The sequence below is a fragment of the Osmerus mordax genome, chromosome 13 (assembly GCF_038355195.1).
Source record: "Osmerus mordax isolate fOsmMor3 chromosome 13, fOsmMor3.pri, whole genome shotgun sequence".
NCBI lineage: Eukaryota > Metazoa > Chordata > Actinopteri > Osmeriformes > Osmeridae > Osmerus > Osmerus mordax.
Window position 1 is genome coordinate 17,440,363 of NC_090062.1, and position 17,688 is coordinate 17,458,050.

Here is a 17,688-nt window from a genome sequence, read left to right on the forward strand (position 1 = left end):
TAACAAAAACATTTTGACCAACTACTGTAGAAGTATATCGGCCTTTTATTAAGGCCTACTTCCAAAGTGGGACAGATAACAGGACAGAAAATAGAACAGAAAATAAAAAATACTACATTGTTTTTAAAGGAGCACATAGGGGTGGGGCAAAAACTGTTGACCCAATCAAATCCATTCTTGCCCAACCAGGAAGTTGAATTTAAGAAGGAAGAGGAATCGGTTAGGTGGTTAGCTACCGGAGCAAGAAGTAGTACATCGGTTTCGTTTCTGTCAACATGGATTGGAGAGGAGACAACGTTGTAAGTTTCCTTTACATTAACCTACTGTAGTATGCGTATATTTTTTTAAACAAAATAAATGGTACAGTAGCTAGCACTAGCCAAGCTATACGCGAAAAAGGTGAAAGCTACCAGCTTGGTGTGTTACAGTACAATCCTGCTGGTAGACATCACTAACGTCGTTATCGTTAGTTAGCTGCACACAACCCTTGGCATTGCTGGTAGTATCGATAATGCTAACATCATAACTAGTACAGCCAAGGTGCAAAACATCACTAACCCTACAGTACCAGCCTCGCCGGATGTTGGCCCTGCATGCATCACAGAACGAAACTTTGTGTGGCAGCTACCTCGTCCTACCTCACTTTAATAACATCTATATTTTTATGTTTGATCAAATAACCTAACTTTCACCAGGAGGTGTACTGCTAGGCTTGGGAATTAGATAATCACGTGACATTTTATTCATTTAACAGACGCTTTTATGCTAAGCGACACGCAGATTCTGTATATAGAAAGCCCATGGAAGAGAAAGAAAATAGGCAGAATTTAGCGGCTGTAGATTAATGCTCGTTTTCCGTTTTGTGCCACACAGGGCCATTCACACAGTCACATGGGTGAAAGTTGCCACGGACACGGCGGGCACAGCCACGGGCCCAAGGTGCAGGGGTTTAGTGGGGCGACACACGGGCTAATGCCGGGGTTCCACGGTCAGTTTGGTGCCAGGGCAGACCAGATGATGGACCCGACGCAACAACCCAAGAAACGGTCACACATGGACGAGAGCAGCAGCTGGGATATTGTGAAAGCTACACAGTAGGTTTGATTCGCTTCTGTAATGCCGTCGTCAAGTCATGTAATCAGTAACACCTTTATCCAAAGCAACGCACAGGGGGGATTTGAACCTGTTACCTCTTTATCTGCAGCCATACCCTTTATTGAGCCGTACTCAAATGACAAGCAGCACATAAGCTATCTGTGGTGAGGTCACTAGTTTCCCAACATGGGTATATCCTAGGTATGTGTATGCATTTACATGCACTACACTCAGTTTTTTGTTTGCTCCATGTCAATAAGTCCTGGGCTGTTAGGAAGAGTTCAAACTCCTTCTTGTGATTTAAAGGGGTCATGCAGAGTGTGGTTGATGTAGTTACACTGCCAGTTCCTGCCAGTTCACACAAAGCGATGCAGTGGAATGCTTTATGAAAAGGGAACACATTTCTAAACTGTCAAAACAGAATGTCAGCCAAACACTCTTTTCTTCCTGTCTAATGTGTTAGAGAACACCTGACAGTTTCACAGATGATAATAACAATGTTGATTTAGCAGACACTTTGACTTTGATTCAAAGCGACACACAGGTGGTGGTGGGGAGGGGATTCGAACTTGCAATTTTACAATCTCCAGTCAGTTCATCTCCCACTGAGCTGTTGCTGGGTTGGGCCTGTGCAGGTTTGGGATCCTGGAGCGCTGTAAGGAGCTGGTGGAGGCTGGGTACGATGTCAGGCAGCCGGACAAGGAGAACGTGTCTCTGCTGCACTGGGCCGCCATCAACAACCGAACTGAAGTGGTCAAGTAAGGAGCACACACCTGGATCAGGAGCTAGCAGCTACACCTCAACACTAACACACACCTGGATCAGGAGCTAGCAGCTAGCACCTCAACACTAACACACCTGACATCATCCTCAGGTCTTCGCTCAGCAAACCTTATCTTGTAGTGCAAATGTTCATGTCTTTATTGATCATACTGGATGTTGTCACACAGGTTGTACAAGTTTAGAGGATATGATGTCAGCATTATGAACACAAGTCATTATTGTGATGTTGTTTGTTCGATGGTATCTTGTGTTTCTATGAAGGTACTACATGTCTAAAGGTGCTGTCATAGACCAGCTTGGTGGTGACCTGAACTCCACACCACTGCACTGGGCCATAAGGTGACAACCTAACACGTGTGGGTGTGGGTGTGGTTGGTAGGGATATGCAGTGTTTACATTGCTTATCATTCAGTTGGAATTTTTACATGATTTATGGGTGCTTTTCCACTTCATGTTGATTCTCAGAAACGTAAGTACAATGCTATTTGGAATGGTTAGAGGATAATTGTATACACTCTGTTTTTCAATGTTACATTAGTATTTTCAGTTAGGAGACACTTGTTAAACACATGCTTGTTAAAGAGACACAGTCTGTAGAGCAGTCTGGATACAGACTGCGTGGTCTCCTTGACGACGCGGTCTCCTTGACAACGTGGCTCTGTGTGTGTGTGTCTCCAGGCAGGGCCACCTCTCCATGGTGATCCAGCTGCTGCGTTACGGCGCCGACCCCTCGCTGCCGGATGGCGAGGGCTACCGGAGCCTCCATCTGGCCATCCTCTTCCAGCACATGCCCATCGCTGCCTACCTCATGGCCAAGGGACAGGTCTGCCTCACAGAACACTTACATTGATGTTTTATTCATCCAGAGATTTACGAAAGGGAGGGCGGCAGGGGTGGAATTTGAACCAGAGACCTATTGATCTGTAGTTAAATGATACTGAGGTCCACCTGAGGTCTCTGTTGAGCGGGGTGGATGTATTTCTCTTTAATTAGTCTGTTTCTAACCTGGGGCCTGTTCCAAAATGCAAGTTTACACAGTAAGCCAGGCTTGTTAGGGAAAGTATCTGACGTGAGCCTGGTTTATTCTGTAAACTCGCTTTATGGAACAGGCCCCTGGTAGGTGACATGTGTCCAGGTCTACTGGGGTCCAGCCAGTGGATACATTTTAATGTGCGCCTCTGACCCCCCTCCCCGTGTCGAGCTTTCCTTGACGAAGATCTTGTTTCTGTGGCGTTGCAGGAGGTGGATCTGCCCGACAACAACGGACAGACGCCGCTGATGCTGGCAGCACAGAAGATCATCGGGTAACGTTTTCATCTGTCACATCAGAGAGAGAACACACGCTGCTGTTGAAGACTTGTACTCTCTCTTCCCTGAGCATGTGTCTGGGATAGAACACAAGGTTTAAGGTGAAGCTTGGTTTGAAATCCCTCAGTCACTTCACCAAGACGTGATCAAACCCTCGTCTGATTAGTGTGCTGTAAGGACACAAAGTATACTGTCAGTATATTTGGAGTGAATGTATTAATACCATGTAAGGTTTTAGTGAATATACTAAATGAATGTAGAAAACCTTTAGTGAGTGTACAACATCAATCTAGAACCTCTTTAGTGAATGAAGAATGTACGGAACATGAACCTAATCTTTTTAACGGGCAGTGAAATGCTTCCGTCCTGGTTGGTTAATAAAGTTGTACTGTGTTGAACCTGTGTGTCAGGACGGAGCCCAGCAGCTTCCTGGTGAAGTGTAACGCGTCTGTGAGCGCGGTGGACCAGAGCAGGAACACGGCGCTCCACTGCGCTGTACTGGCAGGGAACGTGGACGCCGCGCATGTCCTGCTGGAGGCGGGGGCCAGCGTGGACGCAGAGAACAGCAACGTTAGTGGAACACACACACACACACACACTCTGTTTCACACATCTCACACACACACACACCTCTCTCACACACAGACACACTCATACACACACGCACTCTATGTCTCTCACACAGACAAACTCTCCCTCTTTCTCACACATACACTACACATTCTGTTTAATCTGTGTGTATGTTTACCTGTGTGTGTGTGTATGTTTACCTGTGTGTGTGTGTATGTTTACCTGTGTGTGTGTGTGTATGTTTACCTGTGTGTGTGTATGTTTACCTGTGTGTGTGTGTGTATGTTTACCTGTGTGTGTGTGTGTATGTTTACCTGTGTGTGTGTGTGTATGTTTACCTGTGTGTGTGTGTGTATGTTTACCTGTGTGTGTGTGTATGTTTACTTGTGTGTGTGTGTCCAGGGCCACACCCCCCTGGAGCTGGCCCACCAGGTGAACAGCCCCCTGCTGGTCCACACCCTGAACCTCGTCAGACTGGACCGGCTCCGCTCTGGCTCCCGCTGCCTACGCCTGCTGCACAGATACAGGGTACACACACACACACACACACACACACACACACACTCACACTCACACTCACATACACACACACACACACACACACCAGATACAGGGTACACGCACACTCACACCAGATACAGGGTACACGCACACACACACTCACACTCACGTACACACACACACCAGATACAGGGTACACGCACACACACACACACACCAGATACAGGGTACACACACACACACCAGATACAGGGTACACACACACACACACACCAGATACAGGGTACACACACACTCACTCACACACGCACACACACACGCACACACACACACACACACACCAGATACAGGGAACACACACACTCACACACTCACTCACACACACACGCACACACACACACACACACCAGATACAGGGAACACACACACACACCAGATACAAGGTACACACATTCACACACACCTGATACAGGCTACACACACACACACTTGCTTACACACCTCACACACACACACCCTCACATTGAGAATCTGCTAAATACAGTATCATCCCTCCTCCCCCCCCCTCCTCCCCAGGTGTGTGTGCAGTTCCTGCTGTGTGTATAACCCCCCCCTCCTCCCCCCAGGTGTGTGTGCAGTTCCTGCTGTGTGTATAACCCCCCCCTCCTCCCCCCAGGTGTGTGTGCAGTTCCTGCTGTGTGTATAACCCCCCCCTCCTCCCCCCAGGTGTGTGTGCAGTTCCTGCTGTGTGTATAACCCCCCCCTCCTCCCCCCAGGTGTGTGTGCAGTTCCTGCTGTGTGTGGCGGTGTTGGGCAGTGTGGGCGTCATCCTGGACTGGAGCTCTGACTCCTGGCTGCTCAAGAGTCTCCTGCTGGGTTGTGTGCTGGCCGGAGTCAACCTGTTCTGCAGGTACCACACACCTGTCCCCTCTCACAATACTGCCACACCCGTCCCCTCTCACTCCTCACCTGAATACTGCCACACCTGTCCCCTCTCACAATACTGCCACACCCGTCCCCTCTCACTCCTCACCTGAATACTGCCACACCTGTCCCCTCTCACAATACTGCCACACCCGTCCCCTCTCACTCCTCACCTGAATGCTGCCACACCTGTCCCCTCTCACAATACTGCCACACCCGTCCCCTCTCACTCCTCACCTGAATACTGCCACACCTGGATACATCATTTACCTCATCAATACCTGAATACTTAATTTACTCAATGAATACTTGAATACTTAATTTACTTAAGGAATTCTTGAGTACTTAATTTACTACATTTAACATAAGCTGAGCATAAATATGACCAGGCTTGTCGGAACGCAGGAGAACAGTGGAAGCCAACAGTAGAAGACTTTGTTCTCATTGTGTGTGTGTGTGTGTGTGTGTGAGCAGGAAGGTGATGAACCACACCATGCTGTCCCTGATTCCTGCGGCGTCTCTCATGGCGTCTGTGTTCTGGATGCTGGTGACCTGGTGCCTGTGGTTCCTGCCTGATATCCTTCCTCCTCACACTGGCTGTTCATTCATTCAGCAGACACCTTTATCTGGGACAAACAGTATGTCAGTGGTTAGTGCCAAGACATCTCAACAACAGTATGACATGGTAGCTTACCAAAGGCTTAACAGGACTGGTGAAACAGTTATATTGGGTCAGATGGCTGAGCGGTTAGGGAATCGGGCTATTAATCAGAAGGTTGTTGGTTCGATTCCTGGCCGTGCCAAATTACGTTTGTGTCCTTGGGCAAGGCACTTCACCCTACTTGCCTTGGGGGAATGTCCGTGTACTTAGTGTTTCCCCTAGGTTTACAGCTTTGGGGGGGGGGGGGGGGACGTTGTGTAAATAAGATAAATAACATAAGGCCATTTAGTTTGTTTAATAAAAGAGCAAGCTATAGACCAGTAAAAAAAAAAAAAACGTTAAAAAAAAACTTGACTTGACCTTCCAGGGGGGGTGGGGGGTGCCGTTGGGGGGGCGGGGTGCCCCCCTAATATAATCGTAGGGGAAACACTGACTTACTGTAAGTCGCTCTGGATAAGAGCGTCTGCTAAATGAATAAATGTAAATGTAATGTGAGGTGTCCAAGGGGACGTTGTGCTGCTCCTTGACCCCTGGCGTCCACATGGTCCTAGTGCAGTGGTGCAGGTGCTGTTCACGCTGAATGCCACAGCGCTGCTGTACTACTACCTCCGCTCCTGCAGGACCGACCCTGGAACCGTCAGAGCCACCGAAGAGGAGAAGAAGATGGTGAGGATATGAGTGGATGGATGGACAAGGGTTGGGAGGGAGGGGTCGATCTATAATGTTTTATAGATTATAGTTCTAACTACACCCAAGCTAGTAGTCCTTCTGTGAATATGTTCATTTCCTATGTGGAAGCATCTGATTGGCCAGATCTGTCCCCACAGAATATAGTTGTTCTGGCGGAGGCAGGGTGCTTGGATCCCAGAATATTCTGCACTTCCTGTATGGTAAGTATCCCTACGCTTTCACCTTTGCGTGGCGCGTCTGCCATCTGTAAAGCATGAACCAGATACAACTCAAGATACGTGACAGCTGACTGGTTGGTTGTGTGTCGTATGCAGATCAAGAAGCCCGTGAGAGCCAACCACTGCCACGTCTGTGATGCCTGTGTGGCAAGGCAGGACCACCACTCTGTGTGGATCAACGGCTGCATTGGTGAAGGGTCACACTGTTCACATGAATCATTAATCATCCTGAACGGTTGTGCTTTAGTCCGTTGAGTCCAGCTGATGACATGTCCATGTCTCTCTGCTCAGGTGCCAGGAACCATAACTTCTTCCTCCTCTTCCTCCTCTCCCTCACTCTGCTGGGAGTCTGGATGTTCTACGGGTGTCTGTCCTGTGAGTGACTCGCTGGTCCCCTGAGGTACGTTGGAGGCCAAACCACCCAGCCCTAACCTACACGGTCATGTGTTTGTGCCCTGCAGACTGGTGGAAGCGCTGTCCCCTGCACTACCAGGAGGTGGGGCTGTGGAGCGCTGCCGCCCAGCTGCTGAGCTGCTCTCCCTGGGTGCTGGGGGTCGGCTGCCTGGCCCTCTTCCACACCACCTGGGCCTCCATCACCCTGCTGCTGCAGCTGCACCAGGTGGGAGGGGGAGAGAGAGCGTGTGTGTGTGTGTGTGTGTGTGTGTGTGGGGGGGGGGGGAGAGTGTGTGTGAGTGAGGCACAGTTATGCATCAGTTCTTTGAATGCGTGTGTCCGAGCAGATTGCGTTCTACGGCCTGACCACAGCGGAGAGGACCAACCTCATGTTCTACCAGAGGAAACTCCCTCATCCCTTCTCTCTCAGGCAGAACCCCTACAAGTAGGTCTTCTCAGTCTGGGTCCCGGGGGGTTTCCAACCTGCTCACCCGTCCCTCCAGGGGCGGAGGGTTATTTTCAGATGTGGGTGGGACAGCTGTTTGGATGTGGCCTTTAAATGTCATTTTCTTAATTAAATGTAGGCGGGAGACATATTTGCTGTTTTGAAAAGCGAGTGTGTGTGTGTCTATATCTCTGTCTCCCTCCTCCCCCCTCTGCAGTCAGGGGGTGTGTCTATATCTCTGTCTCCCTCCTCCCCCCTCTGCAGTCAGGGGGTGTGTCTATATCTCTGTCTCCCTCCTCCCCCCTCTGCAGTCAGGGGGTGTGTCTATATCTCTGTCTCCCTCCTCCCCCCTCTGCAGTCAGGGGGTGTGTCTATATCTCTGTCTCCCTCCTCCCCCCTCTGCAGTCAGGGGGTGTGTCTATATCTGTCTCCCTCCTCCCCCCTCTGCAGTCAGGGGGTGTGTTTATATCTCTGTCTCCCTCCTCCCCCTCTGCAGTCAGGGGGTGTGTCTATATCTCTGTCTCCCTCCTCCCCCCTCTGCAGTCAGGGGGTGTGTCTATATCTGTCTCCCTCCTCCCCCTCTGCAGTCAGGGGGTGTGTCTATATCTCTGTCTCCCTCCTCCCCCCTCTGCAGTCAGGGGGTCTGTCTATATCTCTGTCTCCCTCCTCCCCCCTCTGCAGTCAGGGGGTGTGTCTATATCTCTGTCTCCCTCCTCCCCCCTCTGCAGTCAGGGGGTGTGTCTATATCTCTGTCTCCCTCCTCCCCCCTCTGCAGTCAGGGGGTGGGGGTGTGTCTATATCTCTGTCTCCCTCCTCCCCCTCTGCAGTCAGGGGGTGTGTTTATATCTCTGTCTCCCTCCTCCCCCTCTGCAGTCAGGGGGTGTGTCTATATCTCTGTCTCCCTCCTCCCCCCTCTGCAGTCAGGGGGTGTGTCTATATCTCTGTCTCCCTCCTCCCCCTCTGCAGTCAGGGGGTGTGTCTATATCTCTGTCTCCCTCCTCCCCCCTCTGCAGTCAGGGGGTGTGTTTATATCTCTGTCTCCCTCCTCCCCCCTCTGCAGTCAGGGGGTGTGTTTATATCTCTGTCTCCCTCCTCCCCCCTCTGCAGTCAGGGGGTGTGTCTATATCTCTGTCTCCCTCCTCCCCCCTCTGCAGTCAGGGGGTGTGTCTATATCTCTGTCTCCCTCCTCCCCCCTCTGCAGTCAGGGGGTGTGTTTATATCTCTGTCTCCCTCCTCCCCCTCTGCAGTCAGGGGGTGTGTCTATATCTCTGTCTCCCTCCTCCCCCCTCTGCAGTCAGGGGGTGTGTCTATATCTGTCTCCCTCCTCCCCCTCTGCAGTCAGGGGGTGTGTCTATATCTCTGTCTCCCTCCTCCCCCCTCTGCAGTCAGGGGGTCTGTCTATATCTCTGTCTCCCTCCTCCCCCCTCTGCAGTCAGGGGGTGTGTCTATATCTCTGTCTCCCTCCTCCCCCCTCTGCAGTCAGGGGGTGTGTCTATATCTCTGTCTCCCTCCTCCCCCCTCTGCAGTCAGGGGGTGGGGGTGTGTCTATATCTCTGTCTCCCTCCTCCCCCTCTGCAGTCAGGGGGTGTGTTTATATCTCTGTCTCCCTCCTCCCCCTCTGCAGTCAGGGGGTGTGTCTATATCTCTGTCTCCCTCCTCCCCCCTCTGCAGTCAGGGGGTGTGTCTATATCTCTGTCTCCCTCCTCCCCCTCTGCAGTCAGGGGGTGTGTCTATATCTCTGTCTCCCTCCTCCCCCCTCTGCAGTCAGGGGGTGTGTTTATATCTCTGTCTCCCTCCTCCCCCCTCTGCAGTCAGGGGGTGTGTTTATATCTCTGTCTCCCTCCTCCCCCCTCTGCAGTCAGGGGGTGTGTCTATATCTCTGTCTCCCTCCTCCCCCCTCTGCAGTCAGGGGGTGTGTCTATATCTCTGTCTCCCTCCTCCCCCCTCTGCAGTCAGGGGGTGTGTTTATATCTCTGTCTCCCTCCTCCCCCCTCTGCAGTCAGGGGGTGTGTCTATATCTCTGTCTCCCTCCTCCCCCCTCTGCAGTCAGGGGGTGTGTTTATATCTCTGTCTCCCTCCTCCCCCCTCTGCAGTCAGGGGGTGTGTCTATATCTCTGTCTCCCTCCTCCCCCCTCTGCAGTCAGGGGGTGTGTTTATATCTCTGTCTCCCTCCTCCCCCTCTGCAGTCAGGGGGTGTGTCTATATCTCTGTCTCCCTCCTCCCCCCTCTGCAGTCAGGGGGTGTGTCTATATCTGTCTCCCTCCTCCCCCTCTGCAGTCAGGGGGTGTGTCTATATCTCTGTCTCCCTCCTCCCCCCTCTGCAGTCAGGGGGTCTGTCTATATCTCTGTCTCCCTCCTCCCCCCTCTGCAGTCAGGGGGTGTGTCTATATCTCTGTCTCCCTCCTCCCCCCTCTGCAGTCAGGGGGTGTGTCTATATCTCTGTCTCCCTCCTCCCCCCTCTGCAGTCAGGGGGTGGGGGTGTGTCTATATCTCTGTCTCCCTCCTCCCCCTCTGCAGTCAGGGGGTGTGTTTATATCTCTGTCTCCCTCCTCCCCCTCTGCAGTCAGGGGGTGTGTCTATATCTCTGTCTCCCTCCTCCCCCCTCTGCAGTCAGGGGGTGTGTCTATATCTCTGTCTCCCTCCTCCCCCTCTGCAGTCAGGGGGTGTGTCTATATCTCTGTCTCCCTCCTCCCCCCTCTGCAGTCAGGGGTTGTGTTTATATCTCTGTCTCCCTCCTCCCCCCTCTGCAGTCAGGGGGTGTGTTTATATCTCTGTCTCCCTCCTCCCCCCTCTGCAGTCAGGGGGTGTGTCTATATCTCTGTCTCCCTCCTCCCCCCTCTGCAGTCAGGGGGTGTGTCTATATCTCTGTCTCCCTCCTCCCCCCTCTGCAGTCAGGGGGTGTGTTTATATCTCTGTCTCCCTCCTCCCCCCTCTGCAGTCAGGGGGTGTGTCTATATCTCTGTCTCCCTCCTCCCCCCTCTGCAGTCAGGGGGTGTGTTTATATCTCTGTCTCCCTCCTCCCCCCTCTGCAGTCAGGGGGTGTGTCTATATCTCTGTCTCCCTCCTCCCCCCTCTGCAGTCAGGGGGTGTGTTTATATCTCTGTCTCCCTCCTCCCCCTCTGCAGTCAGGGGGTGTGTCTATATCTCTGTCTCCCTCCTCCCCCTCTGCAGTCAGGGGGTGGGGAGGAACCTGGCCTCCTTCTTCCAGCTGCGCTGCTGTGGGCTTCTCAAGCCGCCCCAGGGGGACTGGAGCCAGCAACACCTCCCCGGACGGGACCAGCCCCTGTTCAGCCACCCGGACGTCGTCTGACCCTGGGGTCAGGGGTTGGAGGGGTCAGGGGGGTTAGTGCCACAGTTGAAACCACACAGCTACTATCTGGTTTTGGACCAACGAGTTGGAGCTTATTTATATTTGAATTTTTTAAAGGTGTTTTTATTTTGTATTTGTTTTGAGAAGGAGCACTATTATAAAGGGAAACGCAGGACTGGACTGACTCACCTGTCGTGTTCTTTTGAGTTGATCTTTTTTTCCTACAGACTCAGGCTGCCTTAAAGAGGGAAAAGTCAAATTGACATGTATCATTTGGTTGAAGTTAAATCAACCTTAAAAATGGCCTAAATTGTATATGACGTTTGTAATTGTTTTTATGAATATATAGATGTGTGTGTGTGTATATACATAATGGTGTATTTTTAAAGCCAATGTTTTGTTATGAGAATCTTTTCAATTGTATGTTTTTCAGCTTTTGTAAAACAGGCATGTGTTTCGCATTGAATGACCAACACTGTACCTATGTAAAACCAAGCTCTGCCCATCTCTTCAACTGTTGTACTGGAGTCCTACATGCATGTCCAGGTGGATCTCCATCTCTGCGCTGGTCTGTCTGAAACCACATGGGGGTGTGCTGACGTGAACCTCTCTCTGGGGGGGGCCACTGGGGGGTCACTGGGGGGTCACTGGGAGGGTCACTGGGGGGGCCACTGGGAGGGTCACTGGGGGGGCCACTGGGAGGGTCACTGGGGGGGCCACTGGGAGGGTCACTGGGGGGTCACTGGGGGGCCACTGGGAGGGTCACTGGGGGGGCAGGAGACATGTTTAACCCGGTTGCCCTGGTTACTTGAATGAAGCGATGCTTGTTAATTTCCTGTTGGTGTCCAGAAGTGTTTTTTTTTTTTGTCCTTGTGGTGAAAGTGGTCTGGACACGACCACCTTGTCATGCAGACGGGCGTCCTCGTCTGTCTGGTTAGACCACGCTTCCAGATGGCGTCAGACGTGGATGCTGTGTAAAAGATCCGTCTGTAGCGGTTACATTGGTCTTCAACATTCATGACAGGAAGAAAGTTTTCAATTGCTTCCCATTTTAAAATAAAAGTCCCCAAACATCAAACTGAAATCCCATAAACCAGTGTTTTTTATGCTCTGTAACAACATCAGATTTAATCCTCACCAGTTTTATTTTGGTGGTACAAAAAAAAAAAGTATAGGGGTGGGGGGAATCAATACACATTTGAATCGCGATTCAGTCTTCTAGCAATTCATATCGATTCACAAATGCAACAAATGTTTGTTTTTTTTTTATAAAAAAATGCTAAAATTTGCAAATCGAATCGTCAGGTATCAAAAGATTCCCACCCCTAAAATATTACAAATTAGATTCTACAGCTAACATTGTTACACAGGTGAACACAAGTGTAAATACCTATGGAATAATATTAAATACATGTGTACGGATATATGGAATTGTATTAATTCCACAAGTGTAAGTACGTGTGGAATCCTAGTCATTATAAAAGTTTTTAGAATATCCTTCAAGCTGACTATAAAGACTTCTCCTTACGCCACCTGTGTGAGGGCCTGTCCTGCCAAACCCTTTATGATGTGGATGTTTACTGTATTCACACAGTATTTACTAGTAACTGAACCCAGGTCTGGATTAGAGGAAGGGAGGCCTGAAACCACCATAAATAGTCTGTGGTTGAACATCAATCAATTTGAGTTGCTAACACAACCAGTAAATCCTATAGACAGGTGGGGTTGGGGCGGGGCATTAGATTAGAGATCGAGGTCACAGATTAACCGCCACCCACCCATGTAGTTTTAACAAAAGCATATGCTAAATAAGACATTATTTAACATTATTATTATTATTATTACATGATTAAAGGCAGATATCAGGCAGACAGCTAAGAAGTGTCCTGGTTGTGCCTCGCCCAAAGCCAGGTTTAGCTCATTATCCTGGCGTTGGAGCAATCCTATTAAGTGACCTTGATATACCAACTCTGGAGGTTTAGAATTACAAAGATCTTCTTAAGTAAGTCTGGGGATCCAGGGGGAAGGGGGGCTAATGGATGACACCACTCTCACCAGGCAGACTGCAGAGAAAATACCAAGTACTTTTTTATGTTGACCAAACTGCACTGAGACTGAGAAGTGGAACGATGCCATATCGTACGGCTTCTCTATTAGTTTTTAAGGTTTTCTCCTGATCTTGGTATTATACTTCAGGAATCCCTTAACCTGTTGCCCTAAAGACCTGGAAACAAGTACAGAACAAGTGACACAACAGAAAACAGGGAGGAACAGACGCCAAGACCAGGTACACACCTCGACCCCTCACTGGTTACTCAGACCAGAGAACAGGTACACACCTCAACCCCTCACTGGTTACTCAAACCAGGGCGATGGTACATTTACATTTAGTCATTTAGCAGATGCTCTTATCCAGAGCGACTTACAGTAAGTACAGGGACATTCCCCCGAGGCAAGTAGGGTGAAGTGCCTTGCCCAAGGACACAACGTCAGTTGGCATGACCGGGAATCGAACTGGCAACCTTCGGATTACTAGCCCGATTCCCTCACCGCTCAGCCACCTGACTCCCTATGGTATTAAGTAAGAATTATTATGTCATATTCTCTCTTACAAAGTGTGTTTTCAGAAGTCTCCATATCAGACCCAGCTGGACCAATTACAGAGATACATGAAATTATTAGAAAAGTAATTGAGGTGTGCTTGGGATGATATATTAGCTATATTATATGCAGGACTAAATCTTTGTAGGCCTATCTGACATTATTTGCAGATATTAATTCATTTAAATAATAAATACATATTAATACGCATGTCATTTAACAATGAAAGCAGCACCAAAACAATCTACTATCAATACCCTCTCTGAAGTGAAAAGAATACTGCATGTTACCCGAAATGGTCTTATCACCAGTGAGCTGCCAACTAGGCCTACATCTCTCTATGACGCCAGGTACATCTCCCGGCAGGGCGCCGAGAACACGAATAAACTTAAGTCCTGGAGTTACTCTAATCATCTGCTCTATATGTGAAGCTGTCCTGATGAATGCTGTAGGGGCGGAGGACTTACCATGATGTAACACCGTTCACTCATTCAGCCCACAGGAGAGCGTCTGCCCGGTCCAGCAGGACTGCCGGCCTGCTGAACATGGGGCAAACACAGCCAACGGAGCAGAATGAGCAGGAGATCGAGGTGAAAGCTCTTCAGGATATGTACAAAAAGTTTGTGACGGAATGTCCAAGTGGTGTTCTGTTTCTTCACGAGTTCAAGCGTTTTTTTGGCGTGGATCCCACGGGGGAAGTTTCAGAGTACGCGGAGAGCATGTTCAGAGCTTTCGACAAAAACGGGGTGAGATGATGTGGTATTTTTAAAGGAGAAAACACAAAAGTTGGATATTTTGCTTGGATGTTTTATGTGTTGAATGTTCTTGCAGGATAACACCATTGATTTCCTGGAGTTTGTGGCTGCGTTGAATCTAGTTTTTCGTGGGGACTTGGAACACAAACTACGCTGGTCGTTTAAGGTTTATGATAAAGATGGAAACGGTTATGTGGACAGAAAGGAACTGCGGTCGATCATTGATGTAAGCAAACAGACATCCTTGTTGGTGTTTCAGCTTAGTAAACGGGGGCAGGGGGGAAGACGGGTCTTTAGGATGAATATGAGGTTTTAACTTCAACTCAAGAAGACGCAGGAAAGGAAATATCAACGGTTGTAAAATACGGTTAAAAATATTATCTTAAGTCTTTCATTGGGAACGTTAAGTTTGCATTTGAACTTGTTAACGTCATGGAGAGGTGATGGACGTCATTGAAAAAATCTTCACACAGTTAACCCGTAGGCCCACTGTTATAAATATTGCCATATTTTATCCTCACCTTTACGATGTACATGCAGAAATGTCACGATATTTAGAGTTATTTCGTCATGGAAATTAGGTATAACGGCATGGAAATGTCAAGTAAGTAACCTAGTTGTCAAAACGTGTGGGCTCCCAGGGGCTAGTGTTGTGTCCATTTGGTCCCACACGAGTTGTGATAACTGACAAACGTTATCATGGTATCCAAGAACGTCATCAGACGGAGATGTTTCTGTGGGGTCTTTCAGAGCATCTACCGGATCAAGAAGACCTCGATGAGGAACCAGGGGGAGCAGCAGCTGAGCGTGGAGGAGGTGTGTGAGCGGATCCTGAGGACCGTGGACGTGGATGGAGATGGTGTGTCACACTTCACTTCCACTCAATACAAATGTTGCCCCATGAAGAGATTGCAATTTGCCCCCCGCCCCCCCATCCCTCCCCCCCTCCATCATCCCTCCCTCCCCCCCTCCATCACTCCATCCATCCCTCCCCCCGTCCATCCCTCCCTCCCCCCGCCATCCTTCCCATTTTTGTTTAATCCGTTTTTTCATTCAACAAATGTTCATTCCAAGTTTTTTGTGCCTCCCCCAACCAAACTCAGTTCCACCCCCCCCCCCCCCACACACACACACACACACACACACACCCCTGCTTCCTGTACTACTGTTATAACATATTTAGGGGCTTATAGTTACACATTTTACAGTGATGCATGATGCAGAATCATACTGCATATTTACTTCCATCAATTCCTCATGATCATATCTACGACTTATCCAGACAGACAGAAGGATTTGGTTTCAGCTACGGTTCTAACACGGTTCTCCTGTGGGTTTCAGGTCACATAACTCTGGAGGAGTTCATAGCGGGCGCACAGCAGGAACCCTGGATCCTGAACATGCTGAAGCTGGACATGAACCCGTACGGCTGGGTACTGGAGCAGAGGAGGAAGAGCGCCTTCTTCTGACCTCTGACCCCAAGCCTTCTTCTGACCTCTGACCCCAGCACCTCGCTCAAGGCCTCGCTGCACACAGTGCCTTGCTAAAGTATTCTGATCAATATCAATCAATCAATATATATTTATTTGTCATAGAAATTGTGTTTAGAGCATTCAAACACTGCATAGTTTGACATAAAAAGTGCAATACAAAGTGCAATATCCCTCCAATAAACTTCCCATAAATGACCCCTGTGTAAACCTTAGCACAATCAATACACGTAACAGTAACAATAACAATATTCAGTATTAGCAGCATCGTTAAGGGCTTTTAACAACATGGACAACCTAACAGAAACATAACAAGGGCGGAACAGTCAAGATATGTGGAGTATTTTGTTATTTGTGCAACAATGCAAAGTCCAGTTCATTGTTATTGTCATTGGTCGGTGTGGTTACTGTCCATGAGAGGGAGGCAGAAAGGGGGGGGGGGTGGCACTGTTCAGAAGCCTCACAGCCTGAGGGTACAGACTGTTGGTCAGTCTGGGTGTTCTGGCCCGTATGGACCTGTACCTTCCACCTGAGGGCAGCAGGTGGAACAGATGGTGAGATGGGTGCTGACGGTCCCGCAGGAGGTAGTGCGCTCTCCCCAGGCAGCAGGTGGGGAGAGCGCACTACCTCCTCTGTGCCAATAGAGAGTGTCTGATGGTTATTTTACATTACATTTACATTTAGTCATTTAGCAGACGCTCTTATCCAGAGCGACTTACAGTAAGTACAGGGACATTCTCCCGAGGCAAGTAGGGTGAAGTGCCTTGCCCAAGGACACAACGTCATTTGGCACGGCCGGGAGTCGAACTTGCAACCTTCTGATTACTAGCCCGCTTCCCTCACCGCTCAGCCACCTGACTCCCTATTTTGTCCGCATTCGCGGAAATCTCCAATGATCTCCTTGGTCTTCTTGATGTTCAAGACCAGGTTATTGCAGTGGCACCATGACGCCAGATGTTACACCTCATTCACCTCAGTAGATCGACTGGTAAATAGAGAGAAGGAGCTGAGTCGAAACTCTGAATCGGTTATAGTAAAGTGACATTGCTTTGGCTTATTCTTCTGAAGTTGTTGAAGTTTGTGGACCACATAAACACAGTCTCAGCTGTGCGCTTCTAGTTGTGGATGATGTGATGCACCAAATATTCACTTTTGTACAGTTTGTTGCTTTGGGCAAAAGCTTGTGCTTCATCAATAGATGTAAACACATCCAAGTATTTTACTGAATGATGTAGCCTAACCCATCCATTCTGGTGAGTGAGGGTTAGTGGGACGATTTCAGTTTGTTTTTCCTCTGCAATCTCCATGCATTAGATACATTTCTCTGTTTGTACATGGATTTAATGCTTTGACTTTGTACTATTGTTTTTGCTTTATTATTATCAATATTATGTATGTTTGTATTGCGATAATAATAATACCATGTATTATTACATTTACATTTAGTCATTTAGCAGACGCTCTTATCCAGAGCGACTTACAGTAAGTACAGGGACATACCCCCGAGGCAAGTAGGGTGAAGTGCCTTGCCCAAGGACACAACGTCATTTGACTCGGCCTGGAATCGAACTGGCAACCTTCAGATTCCTAGCCCGACTCTCTCACCGCTCAGCCACTATTATGTCCATGAATTTACCTTATTTGATCTTCCTACCACAGTTCTACTGTATTTGGATAAAAGGGGGGTCATTTATTACTGATCCTTAGTTAAGTCTTAACATGGTCACCCTAAAGTTCCTGTAGCTTGAAGAGTTTATGTTTCACTCTCCAACGATTCAAACGAACGGGTCGTCATCAAGCTCTGCAGAAACCTTATAACGACCAATTCGTTTGTATCAGGTGTGTTGGAAGAGGGAAACATCTAAAACATGCAGGGCAGGGGGTCCCTGAAGACCAGGTCTGAGAAACACTCAACTATACGTGTCACGAAAGTTTATCAATGTT

General features: G+C 49.0%; 2 protein-coding genes across 2 annotated transcripts; both read left to right on the top strand.

The window, feature by feature from the left end:
- Nucleotides 1-243: 243 nt before the first annotated feature.
- zdhhc13 (zinc finger DHHC-type palmitoyltransferase 13) lies at nt 244-11,186 on the top strand. Its single transcript, XM_067249026.1, has 17 exons — nt 244-299; nt 874-1,094; nt 1,731-1,853; nt 2,140-2,217; nt 2,557-2,701; nt 3,118-3,182; nt 3,597-3,756; nt 4,159-4,284; nt 5,034-5,167; nt 5,656-5,756; nt 6,384-6,508; nt 6,670-6,732; nt 6,847-6,940; nt 7,042-7,125; nt 7,212-7,369; nt 7,491-7,588; nt 10,760-11,186. Exons 1-17 carry the CDS (start codon nt 276-278, stop codon nt 10,896-10,898), a joined length of 1,938 nt encoding a protein of 645 aa, XP_067105127.1. The 5' UTR covers nt 244-275; the 3' UTR covers nt 10,899-11,186.
- A 2,858-nt stretch (nt 11,187-14,044) lies between these two features.
- LOC136955297 (guanylyl cyclase-activating protein 2-like) lies at nt 14,045-15,893 on the top strand. The gene is made up of 4 exons (XM_067248978.1): nt 14,045-14,245; nt 14,331-14,480; nt 15,005-15,113; nt 15,596-15,893. The coding sequence occupies exons 1-4, from the start codon at nt 14,045-14,047 to the stop codon at nt 15,721-15,723; spliced, it is 588 nt and encodes a 195-aa protein (XP_067105079.1). The 3' UTR covers nt 15,724-15,893.
- The last annotated feature ends 1,795 nt before the right edge of the window (nt 15,894-17,688 follow it).